Below are 26,493 nucleotides of genomic sequence, written 5' to 3' on the forward strand. Positions count from 1 at the left end.
TGGGATTGAATTGACCTAATTGCTCTCTTTCTATCTAATTGTCAATCTCACAGAATCAGACAAATAGTAAACCCTGAGAAGGGTTTGGTCTTTGAGAAATGATATTATTTTACATGTTACTTTTTTAGTATTTTTTACTTACTCTTGGAAGAATATCGTGAACTAGATGATAAGGATTGCCCTGTAAAAGTCTTCTGTTTTTTTAATGTGTGATAGGCTTCGTACAACTTTGATCCAAATAGTGACACATATCCCCATATACTCATTTCTGTGTGGAGTTTTATGCGAGTGTCAGCAAGATTGCATAGACCAATTTTTCCTTCATTTTGACCATTTCAATCAAATAGTCTTCACCCCAGCTGACTGGTTCATAGTCGATGAATGGCTTTCCTAGGACACTAGTAGCTATTGTTGCTATGCCGGGCATTCAACTTAGGAAGAGCCCTTGTTTAAACATAAACTTTGAATGATTGCTTTGGTCACTTGACAATCCTGGGCAGCATTTCATGGAGGTGTCTGCCATTGTTTTTCACTGACAGGTGTTAGAAGCTACTGGAAATGCTTGCATCTGATTGGCTGTGACCATATTAGTAGGTGAAAATCAATGACTCATCTCTTCATGAAATGCTCCCCTTGATCTTTTTCTCCAGTGCAGATTTTGAACTTCATTTTGACCTCCACTTGCTCATTTTCGTAATTTAGGGGGTGGGGCGGTTTTCTGTCGGCCTCAAGCGCACGATGTTTGTTGATTCTTAGCATTTCTATTGATTGAGTTAAGATGCCTGCTATTGATTCAGTTTCCCTAAATATTCTGGGAGAAATAGAAGCTTTCATCCCATCCTGTGAAATTTCTTCCTGTTTTGATGATAACAAAAATCTGGAAGCACAGATAGATGGAGGAAAAACAAGAAAATCTTTTGTGGTTTTTGGTACATTTTGTCTTCTTTGAATGTCCATACTCACGTCACAAGATCAAAACTTGATAAGACATTTTAGATCGCTTTATTGTGTCATTTTGCGACTATTTCTTGATGGTCCAAACTTTTTTAATTGTATACTATGTAATCAGAACTACATTATAATATGACTTAGAAATAGAAGCTTTCATCCCATCCTGTGAAATTTCTTCCTGTTTTGATGATAACAAAAATCTGGAAGCACAGATAGATGGAGGAAAAACAAGAAAATCTTTTGTGGTTTTTGGTACATTTTGTCTTCTTTGAATGTCCATACTCACGTCACAAGATCAAAACTTGATAAGACATTTTAGATCGCTTTATTGTGTCATTTTGCGACTATTTCTTGATGGTCCAAACTTTTTTGATTGTATACTATGTAATCAGAACTACATTATAATATGACTTAATGCTAATAAGGGACAAAATACTTAGCAAAATGCAATAATATGAATCATTATCAAAGAAGTCGATTACAAGTAGATTCATGAAGTATTCTGTGAGGCATAAGTATCAACTGTGCATAATATGTGAAAAGTTCTGAATCACAACAGGTGTAAATTTTGAATCTATTTTTAATCAATAAAAAACCCTTCATACCCAACACTGTTCTATTGAAAATGCTTACAGTATGAACTATAACCTTACTTTTTGGGGCTCTCTTATATTTTGAGAAGAATGCTCTCTCTCTCTCTCTTTCTCTCTTTTGCTCTTTCTTCTTTTTTCTATCTCTCTATCCCCCTACCCTTTCTCCAATCCAGTCCAATAGTCATTTCATGTAGCGCCATTTCCTTTCCTTTAAGGCCTGGTCACACCGCCCAAGCGGTCATGGAGCGGAAGGGAAAGAGAGTCAAATTTCGCTCACAAAATTGGGGGGAAAATTTTTAAAAAAAACGAAATAAAAAATGGTGAACAGTAGCGTGCGGTGATGATTTTTTTCTCTCCGCTTCACGACCGCTCCAACAACGCTCGGGCGGTGTGACCAGGCCTTTACAAAGCACGGCACACACAGTACTTATACTTTTTTGCACTCTCTGTCTCTCTCTATTCATATTTTGCGAATGAAGATCTCTCTTTCACCTGTCGTAAAAATAACCCATTGTAAGACCTTTTTTTGTTAATGTTATTTGATGAATGATCCAAAATGATGTGCAGGTTCTAAAATCATCTTTTCAAATAACCAGCCTTGCCTGCACATTTTTCTAAACATCATTTTTTGCTGTAGATTGTCATTTTACTCCCTCATATCCCATCATCTGGTATATAGTCGCAATCATAATCAATACCCTCTCCACAGTGTCCTTGAAATATGAACATAATGAGGCACAAACATGATTTAATGAGAAAATTTATTGACATTTTATCGAGCTCGTCTTTATTAAGACTCAAGCGTAGGTGCACCTTTTTTTTTTTTGCCCATTAAAAGTATTTGAATAATACTTTTTTTTTCAAAATGGTTTCATGATGTTTGTTAAAATTAATTTACTTTATGTGGGTGAGAAATTAATTGTGTTAGGATTAGAAAAGATATATTAGAAGTGCATGAGAAAATGATTTGTTCAAATTTGTTTTAAATACAGGTGAATATGATTGCTCATGGAACAAACTCTAATTGATATATTTTTTACATGTAGGTGGGGAAAGGGATCAACAATTCTTTGAGGGATTCAATTCATGTATGATATGATGGTTTTGAGGATTATGTACAGGCAATTTTTTTATTATAATGACCTCTTAACCTTTAATCATTTCATCTTTCTTTTGGTTTCCTAGGGTGGGGCGGGCTTAGGTTTCAGCATCGCAGGGGGCACGGACAACCCCCACATAGGAGAAGATCCTAGTATCTTCATCACCAAACTTATTCCAGGGGGTGCAGCAGCAGTTGATGGAAGACTCAAGTAAGTCAGAATTGAGTAATATTTATATTTTGTTCATAGGGAAGTTCCTCAATCAGAGGAAAGCTCCCAGGGGGTGTTGCTGCAGTCAATGGAAGACTCAAGTAAGTCAGAATTGAGTAATATTCGCCTAGTTATAGGCATTTTTTTTTCAATATATTTATTACATAACTTCCAGTGGGTGCAGCAGCAATTAATGGAAGACTCAAGTAAGTCAGTGTTATGTTATTAAAAGGGATTTATTTATTTATTTATCAAAAGGCTTCAACTTCTGTTAGGTCGTGTCATAAAAGGCATTTCCTTTATGCTAAAAACAAGTGCAACTATTCAATTAGATTTTTTTTTATAGTTGATTACATGTGACTGAATGTTAAATTATGTCTATTAAACGAGGAATGAACCGTTTGGATACTGTGAATTTTAAGGTGTGACGCTAATAAGCTGTATAGATTGTCACGTCCATAACATGGAACTTTCCTAGTAGACAGTCATTTTTGGTATCCGACTACAGAACCAGAGGTGATGCAGCGGAGATTGGAAGATTCCTGCTAGTCATTTTCTTTTTATAATTATTTATTTGTTTATCTTTGTTTTAAATAAGTGAGCGCCTCTGTCCAGATGGAGATTGGTGTCATATCTCTATTACACTGTACTTTTGCAGTTTGAAAAAGAAGGTGCCAACAAAGTCTCCCTTCAAAATATCTACATTAGGCTAATACTTTAAGTGAACAATTAATCACAACTAAATTTCTTTTTGCCATACATCTTATTCAATTTAAATAACTGAGTCTGAGTGCTTTTCTTTTTAGCCATTTTGAAACAATGCCAAATTGAAATCTCTCCTGATCTTGCCTATGCTATTACTCCAGCTACATGTAAAATGAAATAAGATAACCTTTGCAACTTCTGTATTCAAAATCCAGCACCATGCATGACATTTGCAAGTGATTTTTCCAAGAATGGTATCAGTCCTAGATGCTGCAAATTTTGTGGGGATTTGTATTTTTTCTTAAAGGACAAGTCCACCCCAACAAAAAGTTGACTTGAATAAAAAGAGAAAAATCCAACAAGCATAACACTGAACATTTCATCAAAATCGGATGTAAAATAAGAAAGTTATGACATTTTAAAGTTTTTCTTGATTTTACAAAATAGTTATATGCACATCCTGGTGGATATGCAAATGAGGAGACTGATGACATCATCAACTCACTATTTCTTTTGTATTTTTTTTTATATGGAATAGGGAATATTCAATTTTTCTCCTCATTGTCAAGTGAAACAATTCCTCCCTGAACATGTGGAATGAGTATTGTTCAATACTATTATGATTTAGTCAAGTTGGTCTTTATTGTCAAATCTTTAAAAAATGAAATATTGTATAATTCAAACAATAAAAAACAAGAAATAGCGAGTGGGGGACATCATCGACTGTCTCATTTGAGTTGTGCATATCACTGTTCTGTGAAAAATAAGCAAACCTTTAAAATGTCATAACTTTCTCAGTTTACATCCGATTTTTATGAAATCTTCAGCGTTTTGCTAGTTTGATTTTTCTCTATTTATTCAAATCAACATTTTTCTGGGGTGGACTTGACCTTTAGATAGTACTAGTACTAGTAAATAATGAATCATCACAAAATGCATATTTTTAAGCATTCATATACTCCAGTGGTAGTTTCATAATTGCAATTTCTCATTTAGAAGTCTTTCAATCCTTAGTCATTTTTTTATTGAGTTATATGCAACATCTTTAATATTTTCCCACATTCTACTATATCATTGCAAACTTTTTTCCATGTGTGTTTAGAGTCAACGATGTGATATGCAAAGTGAACGAATGTGAGATCCTCGGTGTCTCACATCAGCAGGCAGTCGACGCACTCAAGAGGGCGGGCAACACGGTACACATGGTAAGTTCTTCATCAACGACTGATTTCTGATGATTTGGGTACATAAAATGGCCTTCAGTTAAACAGTATTCACATCTAGTATACAAAATATTGAACCTTCTTAACCCTTATCATGTTCATGTCTGCCACATAGCTGTAAAGTAGTTGTAAATGCTGCTATAAGAGACATTGTTGCCAACAGATCTTTTTTATGTTGTATATTTATATGTGTATTTATGTATTAACGTCAACCTATATTTGATTCTTCATTTTCTCCTGATTTTTTTTACTAATTTTTTTGACAAACGCAGCAGAATATCACTAAAAAAAATGGCAGATAGTTGGGTATTTGCAGTCACGAAAAAGTGCAAATTTTTCAGTTGAACAATTTGCACTTCATTATGGGACAGCTTGTTTCGGGATCCCACATTACAATACAATGTATACAGTTTCAGATACTATTATACTGACCAATATTGATGCAAAGGTGAATAAGTGTTTTGCAAACTTTAATCATGATATGCATTTGAAATTTGAAAGAAAATTTGTATTTTCTAACAGTATATTATTGTCTTACTGTATGTATTGTTTTTGAGTCATTTGAAAATGAAAAGTAAATTGATTCCATCCTGAAAAAAATGTGCATCCATAATGCTGAATGAACATAAGTTTATCCTGCACTTCTCTCTGTCCATCGTTAGGTCGTAAGGAGATGGCCTAGGAATCCTTCCACCGGTAAAACACTGACCATCGAGCTTATCAAAGGTCAAAAGGGGCTGGGCTTCAGCATCGCAGGGGGTCAGGGTAACCAGCACGTCCCCGGAGACAATGGTATCTTCGTCACCAAGATCATCGACGGTGGTGCCGCCGAGCAGGATGGGAGGTTGCAGGTCGGCGATAAGATCACAGCGGTGAGTGAGAATAATCGTGTATTGAAATGCAAACTATCTGTCCCCTGCTAAAATGGTATAGATATGAAATAGATTTTTGCATGGGATGGGATTGTTAGTAGAACAATTTGTAAATGAAGTTATGGTGTGTTGCAAGACACTTACCTTTAATTGCAAATCAAGTAAAAGTCCAGATTGACCTTTTTCAGATTAATGTCTCGGCAAAGAATGTTAAGATTCAGGTTGTGATGGATTTGAATCCAGGACCTTTCAGCTTTAAGACCAGGGACGTATCCATTGATCCACAAGACCTCTACAAAAGGGAGGGTCCACAATGCCGAGTATTAGGATATTTTCGGCTAAGCCTGATCTTGAATGTAAGCTGTAATGTGCACTCTAGTAAACACCGTAGTTATTAAAAACAATGTAGAAGTCAACTCATGGAAGGTCTCTCTACAAACACTATGGCCCGAAAGGTGGTTTTGAAAATCTACGGTTGAATCCATGGTTTATACAGATTTCCTGTATAAATTACCCTTAATCTAGCATGTATCGGGCGCATGTATACAAAATTCCGATGCTGATGCGCGCTTTTATCACAGTGCGTCAAATTGAAGTTTGTTACCATGGTAAGATACGCTATTTTATTCATGAATCCACTCTTCAAACAGTGGACTTATTAATAAAATAGCGTGGATAACCACGACAACTTGCATCACTTTGGCGCACTGTGACAAAAGCGCGCATCAGCATTGGACTTTTTTTTTTAATATACGCGGTAAAATAAGCATAATTCATACAGGAAATCTGCATAAACCATGGACTCAACCGTGCATTTTCAAAACCACCTTTGTGAATTCGGGCCTTTTATCTCTAAGATTTTAACTTTATTACCATTTGACATCCACTATTGCAGGTTGGCGATAACAACCTGGTAGATGTGACCCACGAGGAGGCGGTCGCCGCCTTGAAAGCCACCAGCAACAGGGTGCTCCTAACGGTCATCAAGAACGCAACTCTCCTCGCTGGGACACAGATGGCGCCCTACACGCAGAATGACGAGAGCGTCCAGCCCCCTGATGTGTCCAATGTCGACATGGCACCATCGGTCCCAGGTTAGACATGTTCAGATGATTTATATTCACTTTTTCGGAAAGCGGTTGGCCTCTTCTCAGATAGTCTAATACCACAAGGGCTAAACCTGGGCCCAGTCTTACAAAGAGACTCTATAGAAATCCATCATTGTCATAATTTTTTCTACAGGAAACTTGCAGTGTCCTTTGTAAACAAAGAGAAGCACAGTGAATTTTCAAGAAAACAATGAATGCATGAAAATACATCATAGTTAGAAAATATTTTGATCAAACATGCATGATATATATTGACGTCGCCGGTCGTCCATAGTTGTGGTTGATCAGATCAATTGTAAGTCTTCGTAAGACGGGGGCCCTGCTTGGTCTGAATTTGGTCTTATTGCTCTTTGGTGTACCTTATGAATATATTCTTTTAATGCAGTACAGTAAATATTGTATGTAAAGACCAGAAAATTGGTGGTATTTATCAGACTGTTCCTGTAATACATATTTCAACATGAAAATCTATTTTATGGAAACCAAACCTATATAGTTTTTGTAGACAGGCGCTAACTATTTGTGAATGATCATTTTGTGTAAGATGTCATTAAGATATTAGTATGATTTTTCAATTTGTAGATTTGTTTCTGTTTCTGTTTTTGGTAACTCCCGTAGGAACTCGGCAGGACAGCATTTTGCTGGTAAACGCCAAGCTGGTATATAACCAATTACCTATAAAACATTTTACGTCTAGGTTTATATTCGTAGTGTGTTTATATACAAGATAACCGTTGCCTTAGTTGTGCAATGAGCATCTTTGGAATTTGTGTGTACACTACAAATCTACACTATTAATATTACTATCCCATTGTTTGTCCAGTTTATGCAACGATGCAGCCCACCCTCATGCAAGAGCCGCAGCCCGCCGGCCTCCAAGAGATCGACGGCGCCAACGGGGCAAACGGAGCTAATGGGGAACCCCCATCGTACAACAGAGCAACAAACTCACAACCACCAAACGCCTTCAACAACACCCACGCTCCAAAGATCTTCATTCAAAACGACGATGGCATTCCGAGGTTAGTGTTTTGTGAGAAAGGAAAGGGTTGGGCGTTCAGGAGGGAGGGGGCTATTACCCCTGCCCCACCAAAATTTAAGAAGAAAAAATTCTTAAGTGGAAAATCAGAAAACGAGTTCACCAATTCCTTCAATTCTTTCAGTTTAAATCGGAATACAACTCACCTCACACAGATCACTCTGATGTCCAATCTAATCAAGAAGATGTTTGATATAATGTCTTTTCTTTCAGCATGATCGTACCAACAAAGGCTTGGATCTTAGTCTTTGTCTCTGTTAATCTGTTCAGTTATTTTGTTTTATAATAAATGACATAACATGCAAGATTGCATTCATCAAAAATTGACACAGGTTGTGCTGAAAAGTATCCCCTTTCCCTTCCTGTATCTTCCCTATTAGGCTTCCAGGGTACCAAATAATAGTAATAAAAATTGGCTTTTGTATAGCGCGATATCAATCTATGACTATTCAAAGCGCTTCACAATTATTATTACTAGGTCACTGGATTCATAGCATGTTTAGCAGCCTGTTAGGCGCACACTTTCTAAACCAACCACAATAATGGTTGTTTCCGACTGATATCCAATTAGCACCTGGTTGAGAGTGGCAGAATGTGGATTGATACCTTGCCAAAGGACGCTAGGCCATGGTGGGATTTGAACACATGACCCTCTGATTACAAGGCGAAAGTCAGAACCGCTCTCGGGGCTTCATTTTGTGATTTTGCACCAAATCTTAATGATTTGTCTTACATCACATTTTACGATCGATTTCACAGACCACAAATGTACATAAACCAATATTCTTATTGATAGGGTGATCATTCCCTTTAACCCTATCTAGGCCGGGGTATTTTGGGAGTTCCTATGGCCGGGGGGGGGCCTCCCAGGCCCCCCCCTAAGATCTCAGCCGTCGACCGCGCGATCGCGCCGAAAATTGGCACGCGGGTTGTCTAGGACATAATCTACAAGATTGTATATTAATTTATTTCATGCGAATCACTATGAAGTGATTATGCTAATATATGCGTAATTAGTATGCGAAATCATACTTGTTCCTCTAACTCCCTAAATAAAGCTCCAAATGTACTAATTTTTGGTATAGAAACTCTTTGTGGTGTCCTTAGCAAGAGTACATGAAAAAAATTGTGATATCAACTAATTTTCTTATGTATTATATTGTTTTTTGCAATTTCTTATGTATTTCTTTGTTTTTTGACCTTTTGTTTTTCATTGTTTTTTCAATGAAATTTGTTGAGGACTCTTCTGTGATCATAAAAATCATAAAATGAATACATTTAGACTAGCAAAACTAAAAATAATCATACATTTATGAATTTTGGTTGAAAACACAATTTGCATTGACTTTGTACACGAAATCACGTTTTTGAGCAATTTTCGGTCTGACATGCACTTACATAATGTTGCGTAATTTCGGAACCACGTACCCGGGTGACGCAAAATTGGTCTCAAAAGTTGCGCAAGACTTGAAAGTAAAAACTCAGCGAGCGGCGCGGTCAAAAAATTTCGCACGGCGAAAATATCGCGCGATTTGTTGAGGGGGGGGCCTCCGAGGCCCCCCCCCGGCCTAGATAGGGTTAATGCCTTTCTGCCTGACCCATGCTTGATGGCATCATTTCTAAGGGCGTCATTACGAGAGTTTAAAATTCATGTAATTCTGGGATGAAAGATGGAAAGGGGTGATAATCGGTATCGCAATGGTGAGGATTCCAATCAACCAAGCACCTGCTCCAACGCTATTATTCAGAAACCATTTCTAGCAGTTCTTGTCAGATGCTGGCTATTGGGGCGCTTTTTCATTCATTTTGTAAACTTCACTCAAGACCTACATTTCCCGCAATTCATTTAATTGTTATATTTAAGGGGAATCTGCATTGTTCGATGTTTTAAACATTTATATGGCCCCAACAAAATGCTGTGAATTATCTTTCTCTCTCTCTCTCTCTCTCTCTCTCTGCATTCTTGGTGATTTTACTTTGTATTATTTGTGTTAATTTTTATTTACTTTTTTGTTCATATTATATGAATGAACTTTGTACTTTTTATATATTTTATATTTGTTTTTATTGCCTCGGTACCATTTACTTTTTATATACTTTACATATACTTTGCATATTCATTGTATTGATATTATTTTCTTACTAAACCTGTATCTTTCGATCTTCCTTCCCCATCTCTGTCTCTCATCACCACACCCCCCCCCAAAAAAAAAAAAAAAAAAAATAACCTCTCACAGGGAGCCCAGAACGGTCGTCCTTAACAAGGGAGCGACAGGCCTTGGATTCAACATTGTCGGAGGAGAGGATGGAGAGGGCATCTTCATCTCATTCATCTTAGCCGGAGGGGTAGCAGATCTCAGCGGTGCTCTAAGGAGGGGGGATCAAATCCTTTCGGTAGGTAGTCCCCTCCAAACATGAATAGTTCATGAGTTATAGATGAGATGTTCCAGTCAAATTTCTGAGAAGGGTATGATTGATAGGGATTGTGATAGTGGTGACAGTAATGATGAGGAGGATGTTGATGAGGAGAAAGAGGGTGATGATGATGATGATTATGATGATGCAGGTGGTGGTGCTGGTGGTCGTGCTGCTGCTGGTGGTCGTGGTGGTAAAAGTGAGGCTGAAGATATATAGTATAAGAATGATCATGAAGAGGAGAAGAATGGGAGGAGGGGGTGAAAGATAGAAGGAATCTTAATGATGATGACGAGAACGAGGATAAGGGGAGGGGGAAGAGAAGTAGGTGGAGGAGGAGGAAGAAGAAGCGGTGGTTGAATGATAACGTATATTGATGACGGCGACGGCGAAGACCACGATGGTGCTGATGAATAAGGCAAAGATGATTACGATAACTGATTACATTATGATGTTGATGATGATGATGATGATGATGATGGTGATGATGGTGATGGTGGTGCTGGTGGTGGTGGTGGTGGTGGTGGTGGTGGTGCTGGTGGTCATGGTGGTCGTGGTGGTGATGATGATGATGATGTCCTAAAAAGAGAAAGGAGGAAAAGAATGAGGTAGATGGAGGAGGAGATGGAGAGAATAGGAAAGAGGAGAGCAAAAGTAAAAGAAACTTTGGAGAGTAAGAATGAGAAGGGAGAAAGAGTAAGAATAAGAAGATGTATACTTAACTGTACTTGAAATGGCTTTTAGTTGAAATAATGTTTTTTAAGGTCTTCAGAGCTGCCAAGTAGTACTGATTTTTAGTATTTAGTACTGAAAAATGAGAGGAATGCTGATAGTTTCATGTAAAATACTGATTTCTAAAGTTTCTGCTTTATGTCTTGTCCTATGGTATTTTTTTGAAAATACTGATTTCCTCACCGAAATACTGATTTTTGGCTTTAAAAATACTGAAATGTTCTTTTTCAGGTTGGCAGCTCCGGGTCTTCATGTTGTGTTTTTCATTTTTTAAAGACCTACAATGCATAATATATTATTTGTGCAATCATTGTTTGGGAATCGGGGGGCAGTGCTCTATGGGTTCCATCTTGCATGGAAACCCTGAATATATGATCACTAATTTGATGCATATTTCATTTTTCAGGTAAATGGCAAAGACCTCGTCAATGCAACGCATGAAGATGCTGCGTTAGCGCTGAAGGGAGCCGGCCAAGTGGTTACAATAGAAGCACAATATAAACCAGAAGGTAGGTTCATGTTGGTGTCGTTGTGTTGCTAGTGGTGATGTTGGTGCTGCTGTTGGTTGGTTGGTTGGTGGTGGTGGTGATGAGGGTGGTGCTGTTGTTGTTATTGTTGTTGCTGTTGTTGGTTTTTTTTTGTTAGGGTTTTTTTATGTGACATAATATGGCTGGGATTTAGGGAAGTCGAGTACTAGTCCAGATTTTGAGAGGAAACCTTATTTTCTGAAATAAAATTATTGATGATGAAGAAGGACGAGGAAGGGGAGGAGTAGGTGGAGGAAGATGAAAAAAGAGGAAAGAGTACATGAAGAAGGAAACGGAATGAGGAGGAGTAATGGCAGCAATTTTTATAGTTGGGAGGGGGTTATTGTTGTTTATAATGAGAATAATGTAATGTAATGTTGGGAATTAATTTTCATGACATATTTTTGTGTTATTCTTATTTGATTTTTCTCTGAACATTCTGATCAATGTTATTGATGTAATATGGCCTAAAGGAGAAAAGCCATATTCATTAATGAAGCCATTATATGGCTTGCTTTGTCCTTAATTAAGCAACACTTGTAGGATCTCTAATGTACAATCCGTTTTTTTTTTTAATTTTCCATAATCATCGCGTGTGGGAAAGTAGATTTAAATCTGCTGTAGGGGGAAGGAGCATTTCATGTGATTCTATTTTGTTTGGTTTCTGTTGGAATCTAAAATGTATAGTGAAATGTCATGTGGGAAAGAACTGTGTTTACTGTTAACTCTTCGGACCAAAGAAATGTTGGGAGTAATCCAGCTTATACAGGAAAAATAACATGTTTTTTTAATTAGGTTTAAACATTGTTTGACTTCATCAGATAATTGTTTTTCTTTTAGATCAAATAATTCAAGGTTTTCTAGCCATATTTCCCTCGCATGAAAATTATGGGCATTTCATAGATAGGTTCAGGATTTTTATATCCTTTAAAAAGGGCAAGTCCACCCCACCAAAAACAACTTTATTTAAATAAAAAGAGAAAAATTCAACAAGCATAACACTGAAAATTTCATCAAAATCGGATGTAAAATAAGAAAGTTATGACATTTTAAAGTTTCGCTTTATTTCACAAAACAATTATATGAACGAGCCAGTTACATCCAAATGAGAGAGTCGATGATGTCACTCACTCACTATTTTCTTTTGTTTTTTATTGTTTGAAATATTAAATATTTTGATTTTCTCGTCATTGTCATGTGAAATGAAGTTTCATTCCTCCCTGAACACGTGGAATTACATTATTTTAACATTTTGTGCTTCAGGCAAGGAGGTCCTAATCATAAAATTCGTGAAAATTGAAATATTGTATAATTCAAACAATAAAAATCAAAAGAAATAGTGAGTGAGTGACATCATCGACTCTCTCATTTGGATGTAACTGGCTCGTTCATGTAACTATTTTGTTAAAAATAAGTGAAACTTTGAAATGTCATAACTTTCTTATTTTACTTCCGATTTTGATGAAATCTTCAGCATTGTGCTTGTCTGATTTTTCTCTATTGATTCCAATCAACATTTTTCTGAGGTGGACTTGACCTTTAATAAAAAAAATTGTGAAATGTTCTGTTTGAATATAATGTATGTTTCCATTGTTTGTGCAATTGTTCAAGTTTAGAAATGAATCATGATGATAATAATAATACTCTTAATAGTAGTAATGGTGGTGGTGGAGGAAGAAGAAGAAGAAGAAGAAGGAGGAGGAGGAGGAGAAGGAGAAGAAGAAGAAGAAGAAGACTTTTTTTTTTACTTTTCAAAGTAAAACTTTATTTACATTACATATAATAAATAATACAAATAAAAATATACAGACATTGATGCACTTAATATGTCAAGTGTTTGTGAGCTAAACAATAAACAAAACAATCAATGAGTAATACATAAAGCGGAAGACATTAAACAATTCATGAACAAGCAATAAATTTAACAATAGAAGAAGAAGGAGAAGAAGGAGGAGGAGGAGTATGCATAAAAATGATAATAATCATGATGGTGACAATAATTGTGATGATGACAACTATATCGATGATGGTGATGATGATGGTAGTTTGACTTAAAATACCAAAATCCTCTCTGTAGCGTGTTCAAGGCATGTAAAGAACTCAAATGTAAATAAAAAGGTAGAAATGTAAAATATTAAATGAAAAGAGGGGATATTTCCTTGACAAACAGAGAAAACAATCGTCATGGTTTTATGACTTTTGAATACCTAGAAATGTGGATATCTGCCCCCATACTGTATTTGTAAAATGGGGAATCCATACAGGATGTCTTGCATTTATTTGTTCAAACATCATCCTCTGGTGGGAGGGGAATAATAACTCATCATCAGAAATATACATTCTTAATCTAAATACCACAAATACATCATGAATTATTATTGCTATCTGTTTTTGTATTCTACGAAATGTTTCCATCCGGTTGATTTTATTTGTTTGCCCTCATTGTGAAGTAGAACTGAAAAATATTTTGATATTGGTTGACTAATTGTCATGGGTTGATGGTCATAATGAATTGTTTTAAGAGTTCAGACTCTTAAAGGTGCAAGTAAACTTTGGTAGGCATTGTAAAATATTTACAGTTTAAATGGATCTGGCTGATAAATACTTAGATAATATTTTGCGAACAAAAAGAAGATTATATAAAGCTAGTTACTGCTTTATTTTTTTTCTCTTTTCCTCTTCTGAGGTACTTTATTTCATAAAATCAAAATAACAATATAGTCACATGTATACAAAATTAATCAACAGGTATAGTTACCACTTTATATATACAGATTTGTTATATTTTTGTTATTAGATCTATACTACAGTGATAGTCCCCATGTTATTTTCATTTAGAGAAACTTATTCTTTAACATACTGCAACCTTCATGGATTTTCATGAAATAATAAGTATTTGCAATACTTCTTATGGGCATGATATGTCATGTATCAGTCTCTTATATATGTGCTCGTGTCTATCAATTTGGGCTCCGTTCTCAGAAACAGACCTTCAGGTGCCTATGCACACCAGTAATGCTGTGAGATTTGAACCCCGTATTTCATGGTTTGCATGTGGGTGCTTATCCACTTGACCGAAAACAACTGTCTCTTTTTCCCCCTCCTGATCTTGTTGCTTTGTCTTGTAGGTCATTGAGTAGGATAATCAGCTTTTCATTGTATCCCTGTCTTCCACAGAATGGATTAAAGACACCTGCATTCCTTGGGAAAAGAAGCTTTTTTAAATCTGTAAACAATGGGCAGGAGATACACACAGTAATTGAAATCTTAGAAATAAGCTAAAGAAGTATTTTCAAAAGCCTATTGCTTCTCCCCCACATATACATGTAACTCTACTTCCGGTCAGGTTCAGATGTATGATTTCATTTTGTGGTCTTTAAAAAGGGTAATAATATGTTTCTGTTCTGTTCATTCTCAGTGTGTGTTATGGATATATTCATTTATTTTATTTATTTATTTTATTTGAACATACTCCTTTGGATCAGAGGCACTCATAGCATATGGTGCGTTCATCCAATTAAAAAGAAACAAAATATATACAGATGTACAAGCAATAAAAACAAGCAATTAAAACAACAAACAAAAAGAAAAAAAATCATTAATCCCTTTACCCCACATGTAACACACTATTCAGACAAGGCTGAAACAGAGTAGGGGACAGCATCCGTCCCCCCTCAAATCAACAATGGAGGACCCCCCCTTGCTTCCTGTGTATATAATTATAAGTTGTTAAACATGCGCATCTACAAAGTGATTATTGTCAGACATTTTTCATTCTGGACTGTCACAGATGACAAAAGTCATTGGCAAATATTCCGAACTCAGATATCATGTAAACTCTGATCCAAAGTTGTGGTTTAACAATTAATAGACAATTGTGACACAGCTCAAATTATAAGCTTATTTTGTGCCTCAAGTCATAGATTTAGCTGTTTTAGATGATGGACCGTGATGACTTGGACCTCATAATAAAGGCCTTGAATTCCTACAAGCACTGGAATATCCAGGAACATATGGGTGAAAAATGATTCCCTTATATGATATTTTTATTGATGACTACAGTCTGTCACATGAAATGAGGTTTCTTTCAAAAGCGATACCAAAAGCTGATATCAATTAGCAGCTGTATTTATCTTAAATTGATTTTGCTGGCAATGGATATTAAAGATGCATTGTATTGTATTTTTTTTTATAGTTTTGCTATGTCCACTTAACATGTTTTTATTGGGGTTTTAATTTTGTTTGTTCAAAGGTGTAATTTCTCATTTCACAGTAGATAGGATATTCCTTCTAATTTTTTTTTGTAAATTAGGAGCAAATAGGGTTTTTTTTCTTTGGGGCAGGACGAGGGCCTGTTTCATGAAACTTAAAATCAAGATCAAGTTATATGAAATGCTCGATAACCAGGTGAACCCTGTAATGTATTAGTCAATAGCAAGTTTGTCATTTATCATTTATGTAGCAATTGCAACAGGTTTATATTCTTTTGAATATATATATATTCTCAGAAAACAGAACTGAAACAAATTACATTTTCCATGTCATCGAAACTCCCAAAGTTTGTTATCAGTTCTTTATTAGCATGCTTTTGTGAACAAGGCAAATTTTATACACTTGATAAAAAAATGTGTAAAAATACACAATGCTCTTTTTTTCTAGGCCTGTATTTGAAAATCTATCTGAATCATTTATCAACAGGGTTGACGAAAGGCCAAAGGAATGGTTGGACTTATTGATTTTACAGATAGAAGTCGGAGAAGCATACATTGTTATCAAGCCTTTCAATCCAGAATTATTCAATACAAGCCAAAGTTAAATGCTCCCGTGCCCTTTGCCCCGCAGTCGGTATGAGCCATTTGAAATCAAATCGTGGACTACTGTTTACTCTTAAAGCTGAATGTGGCGCGGACAAAAGCATATGCCTACTGGATACATTGCAGTGTTTTATTCTTTTCTTCTCTCTCTCTCTCCGTCTCATTCTCTCCACGTTCTCATTGTACTACATTTTTCAATGGCCGGAACATTTACGATAGTTCTTCTCTCATGAGTTGGTTTCAGTGTTCGAAGCAGGCACTCCCCGATCATTAATCCTCTCTGGAACAGAAATGTCACAACAGTTATATGCGCTCCCAAGATCTGCATTTGGCCATCGATAATGCTTGTTGTTACAGCGAGGCTTATCTCTTTCTTCTTTCTTTACCACTGACTGGGGACACCCACTCTTCTCTGAAATTGACATGAAATGAACTCGGTGGATCTCCATGCTTTGAGATGCGGGGATTCTTGTCTGTGTGCATTTCACTGTAATGCTCACTCATCCAGGATGGTAACTTACAACCTGATGTAGACTGTGAAATGTACTTCCGAGTGGTTGGAATTTCTTCGTGATGTGTTATTGAAAGGAAACTGCAGTTACTGGTGTGTGATCTTGATAGCCCAATGGCATGGACTTGATAGTGCTGTCTTCATTTTCATATTTGCTGCATGGAAGGAATTTGAATAATTCAATGATTGGACATACATTATTTGTAAGTTGCTTTGACTCAAGTATGGAATGGCTTGTTCGTTTGTTCAAATTTTCAATTTGAAGAAAAAAAATATATTTCTATATATTGTGTCACTGTATATAAACAAGGGTTCCCATTCCCAACCCATCAGGGAAATCAGGGAAAATTATTTTACTTTTTGCCAGTCAGGGAAAAATCAGGGAATTCGATAAAAATAATTCAAATCACAGAAAAATGCCTCAAATTAGGAAAAAATCAGGGAATTTTGATCAGCCCAAAAGTTGCAAGCACAGTAGTTGGTCAAACTTTATTTTGTTGCATATTAATACAATATCCGTTGAATGACTGGTTATTGTTTTTATACTGAAAATACATGTAATTCACTGTACAACAACTTAGAAAACATGCAAAATTGGGAATGGGTTTGAATAATTATCAGGGAATTTTTAAACTTCATCAGGGAAAAATCAGGGTATTTTGTTTTCTTGAAAAGCTGGGAACCCTGATAAAGAAACCTGAATTGATGCATGGTTGATTGTTCCCTTTGACTTGTGTTATAATTAGAGCTCAAAGTTTTTAAGATGGTACATATCCACATCATCATTCACTAAAACATGGTCTTATGAAATAATCATATATTTGGAGCTAAGATGTTTAAGATTGTATGTATCATTGACAAGAACATAGCTTTATTTTTTTATGAGAAATTATTTTCTAAAGGTCAGGTGCTCAAACATCAACATTTCAGAAGTTTCAATTTCAAGAACACTTTGGGCCTGTATTTTGCACAAAAGAAAAAAATTGGGAAACTGACTAAAAAAAAATCTCGCCTACTATCGAACCTGATCCGGCATTAGGCTATTCTTTTAAATGATGTACCAAACTTGCTTGCTATATAGTTTTCAGCTTTTGTTAGAAAATATGGTGGCACAAAGGACATCTGCTGGGTTTAAGGTCTTCCTTTTGTTCAACGTGATTTCAGAACTAGGCTGGGATCAGATTTGACGGAGATGGTAGCATTTTGGTTGGACCTGACGCGATGAAGTCTCTGGTTTGACAAGTGGACATATATGATTGTGTTGAAATGCACTTCAATGTGAATTGAAATATTTTGGACTTTGCTCTGTTAATTTGTGCAATACTTTGGATGAAAGGTCAAGTAAAATAAAAGATGAATATGATATGTACTACCATGGTACAAGGTAGTATGTAGTAGTTTACATAGCATCCATGCCAGATCATATTTGTATTTTACCACTACTGTTGGCATTTTAATTTTTATTGAATGATTTTTGATATACTATGGGGTTGTCTGGATGTGTTGAAATGCAGCTCATTGTGAACTGAAATATGTTAGACTTCGTTTAGTTTTATTATAATACTGTGGATGAAAGATCAAGCCAAAAGGAAAATATGAAAGAGAAAGTATGCAGTAGTTTACATATATAGCATTAATACATGATTCTCATACTTACATTGTACCATTGTTTTTTTTCAATTGAGTTACAGATAAATGCCAGTTGTGGTAACGATCTCAAAATGACTTTTTACAAAATCTAATATGACCACCCAAGTGTCTGTTTGTATGAATGAAAAATATGTGCCAAAGGATTCTGGAAAAAATAGTGTTAATGCTGAGAAATAAGCAACATCAGCGCAGATTCTGTCACTTCCGTCTGGTCTTTATTGCAGCAATAATAATACACTGTCCCACGTGTGCCTATCTTGGCGATCTTCAGTGTGATTGTTTTTCAGCTTAGATTTTATGATTTCACAAAGTTCATTTTATGTACTGTACCATATCTAGATCCACAATGATATAGTAATACTTAACCTTGGCTTCACAGACTTTCTCACAAAATCAGTTTTTTACTGCAACTACTTTCATTTAGCTTTATTGATAGGTGGTTATATAAATGATGTTGGTGGTGGGTCATGAAAAGACATGTCTACAAAATAATAGTTTACACCACTAGCATACCTAAGGGGGGCAGACTGCCCTCCCCCTGACGAGTCACAACTGATAATTTGTAATGTAGAAATGCAATGAATGAAAACAGACGTGTGGCCCCTCTTGAATATGAAGACCTTTTTTTTTTGCTTGTCAATTTTGTTTTTTGGGTACGACATCCTTTATTTGTGGTTGAAGACCTTTTTTTTTTCTTTCTTTTTGCTTGTCAAATTTTTTTCGCGTACGAAATATCCTTAAAAAAATTGCCCTTTAGCGTAGACACCAAATAACTATACTATTTATTATAGATAACTATAAGTTTTGGTGGTATTTCATCATTTATAATTTTATGTTTTCACACATCTCTATCGCTAAAATGAACTTTGATACAAATACAACATCATAAACATCAATTACACTGGCACCAAATCGGATATTATTGTATCAAATTCTTATGTGAATTCATATTTTATTACTTTATGATTTTACATTATAACACATCTCCAAAACAAGTTTGAAATTTACTTTGATTCAAGATAATAGCGACATTGTATAAATCATTTACATACCACTAATTCGAAATCTAAATATTTGATTAATTAGCCTAAGAATATTGTATGAAATGCACATCTTTGTGACATTTTTGAAAATGAACTTTTATACAAGATGACATGCCATTTTAATAGCACTTACATTGAATTTGTATTAACTTGTTTTTGGTTTGACTTTTTTCATAGATGAATTATAGTTTTATATTATTGAAAACAGATTTTCATATATTTTTTTATGATGATTCTACTGCGACTTTAAAAATATACTTTCAGTTGTGGCTTTGGTTTTCATTGTAAATATTTACACTATCATGAATAAACATAACTGATTCTATAGAAACTCTTTGACTGAGCAGACCTACAAAACCTGATTGAAAAGTCACCTTCAAAGCTAAAGCTCTTTTTTAAAAGTTCACTCTTTTTGTTTAAATTTGCTCAGGCATGAAATGCTAATCTGAACATGAAAGACAGGAATTTCATCTTTTGTGTCCCATGCGACTATCTGCGTACAAACATAGATTGTATGCCCACATATACAATTAAATGTTGGCCAGTAATTTACAAATATTTAAAAACCATAACAAGATAGGTTTAAACGTGAAATTTGGGTGACATGGATAACTGCTGCCTGTATGAAAGGCCTTTTATTACCATACATACATCTAATCATAAAAGAAAAATTACCACCAACAATATTTGTGTTACACAGAAAATTAAAAAGAAAAATGCTTTGGTATGTAAATTATAGAATAATTACATTTAATACAGACACAATTTGGCCAATGGGAGTAAAGGTTTAATAGGAAATGATTTGGGCCTAATCTTCTACTTGTCACAAACTTCTGCAGTAGGTTTGAAAAAAATGTTGATTTTATAAAACAATTGCTGGTATTTCCTCTTGATCTTACAACCATTCATTGCATATTTTCATTATGTTTTGATAATCAGCGAAGTAAATTTTGGTTTTTAATGCACTTGTCTGTGTTGCAATAGAGAACAGTGTATGTCCTGAGAAAAAAAAAATCAGAAAATAAATCAGTATCCCCCTACTCCCTAGTGGAATAATGAGAATGCATAATAACTATTGCACTACTTTATAAGAAGAAGCCAAAAATTAATCAAACGAACTAATCAATCATAAGTCTTTGGTCCCCCCCCCAATCACAATCAATAGGACCCCCTATATAAGATTTTTGTATTCATCTCTGATCATGTTTAGTCTGTTGTATTGTGTGGAGCACATTCGGTTTCCATTTGTATTTACATGTAGATTGGATCATTTTCCCGAGAGAGACTTTTGACAATACAATGACTGATTGAATGTAAACAATCATACTTTAATGGCCTTTTGCCCTTTTATATGCAAATAACATTCTTTCCCCCAGTCACATGCTGTTCAGTTGTATTCTCTATTGTAAAGCCTGATTTTCACATCCTTCACAAGAAATGATGGAATATTAAAAATATGCATTATGACTTATAACAATAACAAATTATGAAAGCTTCAGTGACTATATGATATTGAAAATAACTTTTGAATTGGTTAATTTTTCGTAATGTTTGTATTGTAATTGTGGGAAAGATTTCTCAATAGGGAAAGGTAACATTTTCTCATTGTAATGGGCAAGTCAACAAGCTTGGCCAGCAATGTGAAGAGCTTGCTGGAGCTTTTACTGACATGGTGATGAATAAATCCATTGGTTTGCACTAAATTTAACCCTATTGAATTACACGCCAGAGACCCTTCAACTGTAATATATTCAAATTTATGCATTCTTGTCAAACTGTGAAAAAAACATATAAAGCATGCTATAGGGTTACCTAACATAGCAACATTTGATTCATGTATTCTGTCTATTCGGTGCAGTATTCCTTTCATCTATAACAGGCTACATCCATGTTTACAAACATCAAATAGACCTGTTTGAAAACGTCAGAGTATTAGACTTACTTTGATAACAAAAATTGTATTTGCCAAGAATGCTTATCAGAGCTTTCCAGGCATAGCAGCAAGTACATGTAATGGAAATGTATGTAAACTGAATTTTTAAGTATTGCAGGGTTTTTTTGTTTTTTTTTACTTACATGGTACTATGTTCTTAAGAAAGAAGCAACAAGCATAATGGACCAGTTAAACATTTGAATTTCACTTTCAAACAAAGAAGCTTGCCCAAGGCTTTCCTAACATACCAACATGTTGTATTAATAGGATCGATTCAATAGAAGAGTGGAATACATTCTTATGCCCAGGTTTAAATGCAAAGCCGTCTCCAGGCCGACCCCAGATTGACCAAATATATTGTGTTATTTTCAGTGACATTCCATTGATCAGTTTGTAGTGTGTTTCATTGGTGTGCCTGTTATGTTACCTGGGGGAACATTCCTACATTGTAATAGATTTGTAAGCAGGTCTGTTTAATGGATTTTGTTGCTGTTTTCATTTCAGAATACAACTGTTTTGAAGCAAAGATCCAATCATTGCGTGAGGAGATGATGCAAAACTCTGTTAGTCCCACAGGAAGTCTTAGGACGTCGGCTAAGAGGACATTATTTGTCAGGTGAGTGCAACAACAAAAATCTATTATTTTTCAAGGACTCCTTTTTTACTAAGTTTGATATTATTTGATGATATGCTAATATGTACTCTCTATGAAATAGAAATTACTTCTTTTGATATGTGCATTGATTCTGTAAATTAATGTTCGGAAATGAGAATAGCCTACTTTTTGACGTTCAGGGTTGGATGATAAAATAATCAAATTGTAAGCATTTATAATGCATGATTATCAAATTCAAGTAAATGTCAATGAAAAGCACTGTGTAAAAAAATAGGTTTGATTGAAATGCTATTACAGAAAATAGCCTGAAGTTGTGGAGGATTTTCAGTTCTCATTTTTTTTTAGAATTTGAATCATATTATTGTCTTCAATGCTTTTGATTCAAAAGTAAAATTATTGAATTACAATATATTATATTTTTAGATCAAACAAATTCTTTTTTTTTTGCTTTTTATTCTCCATCAAATCATTTTTTTTTTTTGGTGTATTTTTCTTAATCATCTCTAGGACTCTGTTTGACTATGATAAGAATAGGGACAGTGGTCTACCCAGTCAAGGCCTTAGCTTTGACTTTGGTGACATCATCCACGTGACCAACGCCAGCGACGACGAGTGGTGGCAGGCACGTCACATTCTTCCCAACGGAGAGGAGGGAGAAATCGGCATCATTCCAAGCAAGAGGAGGTCAGTGCACTTTGACCTTTTGCCCTTTTCCATGCCCTCTAATAGACCAGTTCATAGTTCGCCACCTCAAAAATAACCTCAAATATCCACAGATGATTTATGATATGGATAATTTTATACACCTTGATCAGACGCTCGCAAAGTAACAGCTTCATCATGAAAGCTTCATCATGAATTTTTAATATCTCCCTTTGAAAAGTAATACCTCCAACTGGACAGGTGGAAGCACCTGACAAGAAAAAAACTCTCCACTTTACCACACAAGGGTTCATTACCATCCTGCCTGTGGGGAATCTACAGGTAGAACTATGGTATGCCAATGCTGTACACAGCACACAATTTAAAAAATCATTAAAATATTACTTTTTTGACCAAAAATACTGATTTCCGTACAGTTTCAATTTATTTTTCATTAGTAACTTGGGGGTAATTTTTGTATTCACCAAAGTGCTCAAAAACTTGAAATTTGGGCATATTTTTGTGTACGCCTTCTATTGGTGGAAAGTAATATGGCAAGACAATTGTTTCATTCTCTATTTTTAATTAAGAAAAAATAATTCAAAGAATCAAATTTACTTAAAAAAGCCAAATTATATGATGAATAGCTGTAATGGAACCTGACAGTGTCAAAAAAATTGAGCATTTGTCTCAAAGAAAAAGAGAAAATTAACCAAACATTGCCAACCATATTTCACCGCACAGGGAGGAGTACCAGAGAACAAGGTTATATCATAACCTTGTTCATAGAATGAGTGTAATTTACCTGCTTCTTACAATCAATAAGGCTTGGTGTTTTGAATCGAGTTAGCAAAATTTTGGTCTTGCTATGTCAGGCAAACCAGTAAAAAGTTCATGTCAGTGAATTTTAGTTGTTTGTACCTTAATCTGCACATGCTCATATTGTAGCTCCCAACTGACTCATTGCCACTTCAGCTACTTCCAGGTCCCATTACTCAAAGGTTAGCGATTAATCGTTCACTTGAATTTCGCTATGTATTTTACATTGTAGTTAATACAATTAATTTATTTTTAAAAGAGAAAAGTTTACGATGATTGCTAAGCTTTGTATTACGGCCCTAAATGACCATGTGATCCAATACAAGTTTGCCTAATTTCCAACAGTTATTTATAAAAAAAAATTGGGGGGATCAGTATCTTCAATATTTGTCTTTTCTGTCAGTAACATTTATATTTCTATTCAATCAAACAGAGTGGAGAGGAAAGAGAAGGCTAGGTTACGGAGTGTCAAATTCACGGGTAACAAAGGAGGGAGCAACAACATCACTGAGCCGCCCGTAAGTTAGCATCATGGAATGCAACATTTTCAATTTCATTATGATTTCAATTCTTGTGAGTTATTCACATGATACCATTTCTAAGCATTCAATAATGTAACAGTGTAAAATCCTTTTTTGAGAGAGAGAGAGATTGAATTTATCACATACATTCGTAAATCCGAAAACGAAATGAGGTTCGTAATTCCAAAGGTTCGTTAGTCCGAAAACGAAATCTAACCTTCGGAATAACGCCACAAATATTGGGATTAACGAACATCGAGGTATAGGCAATTTACGTGTTTCGGAATTACGAAGTGTAACCGAATTTATATGGTATTAACTGTTTTAGTACTACCATATTTGACATCGTAAATGGATATGGAGTGTAGGGTAAATGTTCTGTACTTGCTTCTAAACTACTCCATCCCAAAATCAATCTAACTTCAAATTTTTCTATCAACCTAGCATGAATATATCAGGGCTCATTTGCATCTTATGAGGGCAAATTCTCGATTGTGGGTGGGGGGTTTGGACTGGCATTTTGTCCCGAATTATTCTGTTCCCCTAAGACCAAGATGTCTTTAAAAAATTGTATGTAATTTGTTTTGGAATAAGATATTGTTCCATGATAATAATGATAGTTCCAGTTATATAGCACATCATATGTTGGTTTGTAAGCACCATTGTAATTGTAATTGTAATCATCATTATCCTGGTTCATAGGATCCATCACTTTCCGCACATACAGTGCACCATCATGGGTTTAATGTTAAAAATTTTCGAAGAAAAACGTGGAAAAACTTTTTCCAGAAATTTCAAATGATATGAATGTTAATATCCACACATATACTAGCATTGTAGTCCCATGTATGTGGATTTAAGTATTGTTCGCTCCTCTCTTTGCTCACATCAGGGAACTGTGAATAGCAAAGGCAAAAAGGGTTTCTTCAGGAAGTTCAAGAAGAATAGGGACAGTGATCAGGAGACAAGCGACCCAGAACGTAAGTTATCAAATAACATAGATTTCTTTGCCGAAAAGGGGTTTGTCCATGGAAATTTTTTATTCAGAATTAAATTGCCGGGAAATAACCTGCATTTTCCCACAGTCACTCCAATAGTAAGCCATTTGAAATAATGTAATAACTCCTTTGCTCAGTCAGGAGTGTGTTTCGTTTATATAACTGTAGCATCAGTGATCATTATTCTGTAGCTTTTTGTAATAAAACTCAGAAAATGGCAAAGTATTGCTTATTCAGGATCAGTAATGTGGTATTATGTAGTTTGTAGTATAAAACTTGACTGATTGCTTATGAAAATGCATGATGCTTGCTTTTTTGCATGTTAAGAGCTCATTTGATTTGTGTATTAAGTTTAAAAACTGCATGAGAAAAACTTCAATAAGAAGAAAATGCAGCAGCTAGATTTTCAAATGATGTGATTAGTTAATAAGTCAGTGGATGATTTGTGAAGGGAGATCAGTTAACTATATTTATATTGATAGTTCAAATTCTTTTCGAAGATTTGTACGTGCTTAAATACACGTATTTCCTCCAATTGTTTTTTTCTAATATAAATCTCAATTTATTGTAAATTTGAATCACAAATCACTTAATTATTCCAATAATATATAATTAAATGGAATTCCTGTTATTGTGACTTCATAAATGGCATAAAAACCTAACTAAATCTCAACAATTCATATCTTTGGTCATCTTGATTTCATTGTGGTTGTATTAACTTTAATCATTGCTTTCATCAAAATTTTGAGTTACCTTGGATATTTCTGATCTTTCTCACTCAAACTTGTGGTTTATTGTATTTCTCAAATAGATTCATTTTCTGTCGATTGCATGTGCTTCATGAATGCATTTGCTTCATGATGACATTTGCTTCATGATGACATTTGCTTCATGATGACATTTGCTTCATGATGACATTTGCTTCATGATGACATTTGCTTTATGATGGCAGTTGCTTCTGATTCTATTTGCTTCAAAATTGCATTTCATTTGCTTCATGATTGCATTTGCTTCATGATTGCTTTTGCTTAATGATTGCTTTTGTCTAATGATTGCTTTTGTCGAATGATTGCTTTTGCCTAATGATTGCTTTTGCCTTATGATTGCTTTTGCCTGAAGATTGCATTTGCTCAATGACTGCTTTTGCCTAATGATTTCTTTTTCTGAAAGATTGCATTGGCTACTGAATGCTATCTGTTTCTTTTTCTTTCTTTCTTGCTCAACTCTATTGTCTTAGTGTCATCTTCAGTAATAGTATCAACATCTTCACAACCAGGTCAATAATTTAGTCAGTGAACACTTGTAGTTACCCCTTGTTTGAAATTCAATGTTGTACAATCGAGATGTAACTTTGCACTTACAGAAGAGTTAAAGAATCCCCTACATTCAGCATTTCACAGTCCAAAATGGTTCTTTTGAAATGATAGGAAAATTTAATAGTCAAAGGGTCGTTGTTTTTCCCTTTAAATG

The 26,493-nt window shown here is 35.1% G+C and overlaps 1 protein-coding gene across 4 annotated transcripts in view; it reads left to right on the plus strand.

The window, feature by feature from the left end:
- Positions 1 to 26,493, plus strand: part of LOC121429694 (disks large homolog 1-like) — an 88,230-nt gene that overhangs the window by 41,712 nt on the left and 20,025 nt on the right. For 3 of the 4 annotated variants that reach the window (XM_041626856.1, XM_041626857.1, XM_041626859.1), the window contains 12 exons: positions 2,730 to 2,854; positions 4,662 to 4,764; positions 5,445 to 5,654; positions 6,550 to 6,748; positions 7,587 to 7,785; positions 10,040 to 10,196; positions 11,356 to 11,458; positions 21,932 to 22,043; positions 22,551 to 22,727; positions 23,938 to 24,022; positions 24,918 to 25,005; positions 26,261 to 26,299. In XM_041626856.1, coding sequence (XP_041482790.1) covers positions 2,730 to 2,854; positions 4,662 to 4,764; positions 5,445 to 5,654; positions 6,550 to 6,748; positions 7,587 to 7,785; positions 10,040 to 10,196; positions 11,356 to 11,458; positions 21,932 to 22,043; positions 22,551 to 22,727; positions 23,938 to 24,022; positions 24,918 to 25,005; positions 26,261 to 26,299 — 1,597 coding nt within the window. The remainder of the gene's footprint in view (positions 1 to 2,729; positions 2,855 to 4,661; positions 4,765 to 5,444; positions 5,655 to 6,549; positions 6,749 to 7,586; positions 7,786 to 10,039; positions 10,197 to 11,355; positions 11,459 to 21,931; positions 22,044 to 22,550; positions 22,728 to 23,937; positions 24,023 to 24,917; positions 25,006 to 26,260; positions 26,300 to 26,493) is intronic. The other variant, XM_041626858.1, reaches the window with a different exon arrangement.

Source organism: Lytechinus variegatus, chromosome 16, assembly GCF_018143015.1.
Source record: "Lytechinus variegatus isolate NC3 chromosome 16, Lvar_3.0, whole genome shotgun sequence".
In the NCBI taxonomy this organism is placed as follows: Eukaryota; Metazoa; Echinodermata; class Echinoidea; order Temnopleuroida; family Toxopneustidae; genus Lytechinus; species Lytechinus variegatus.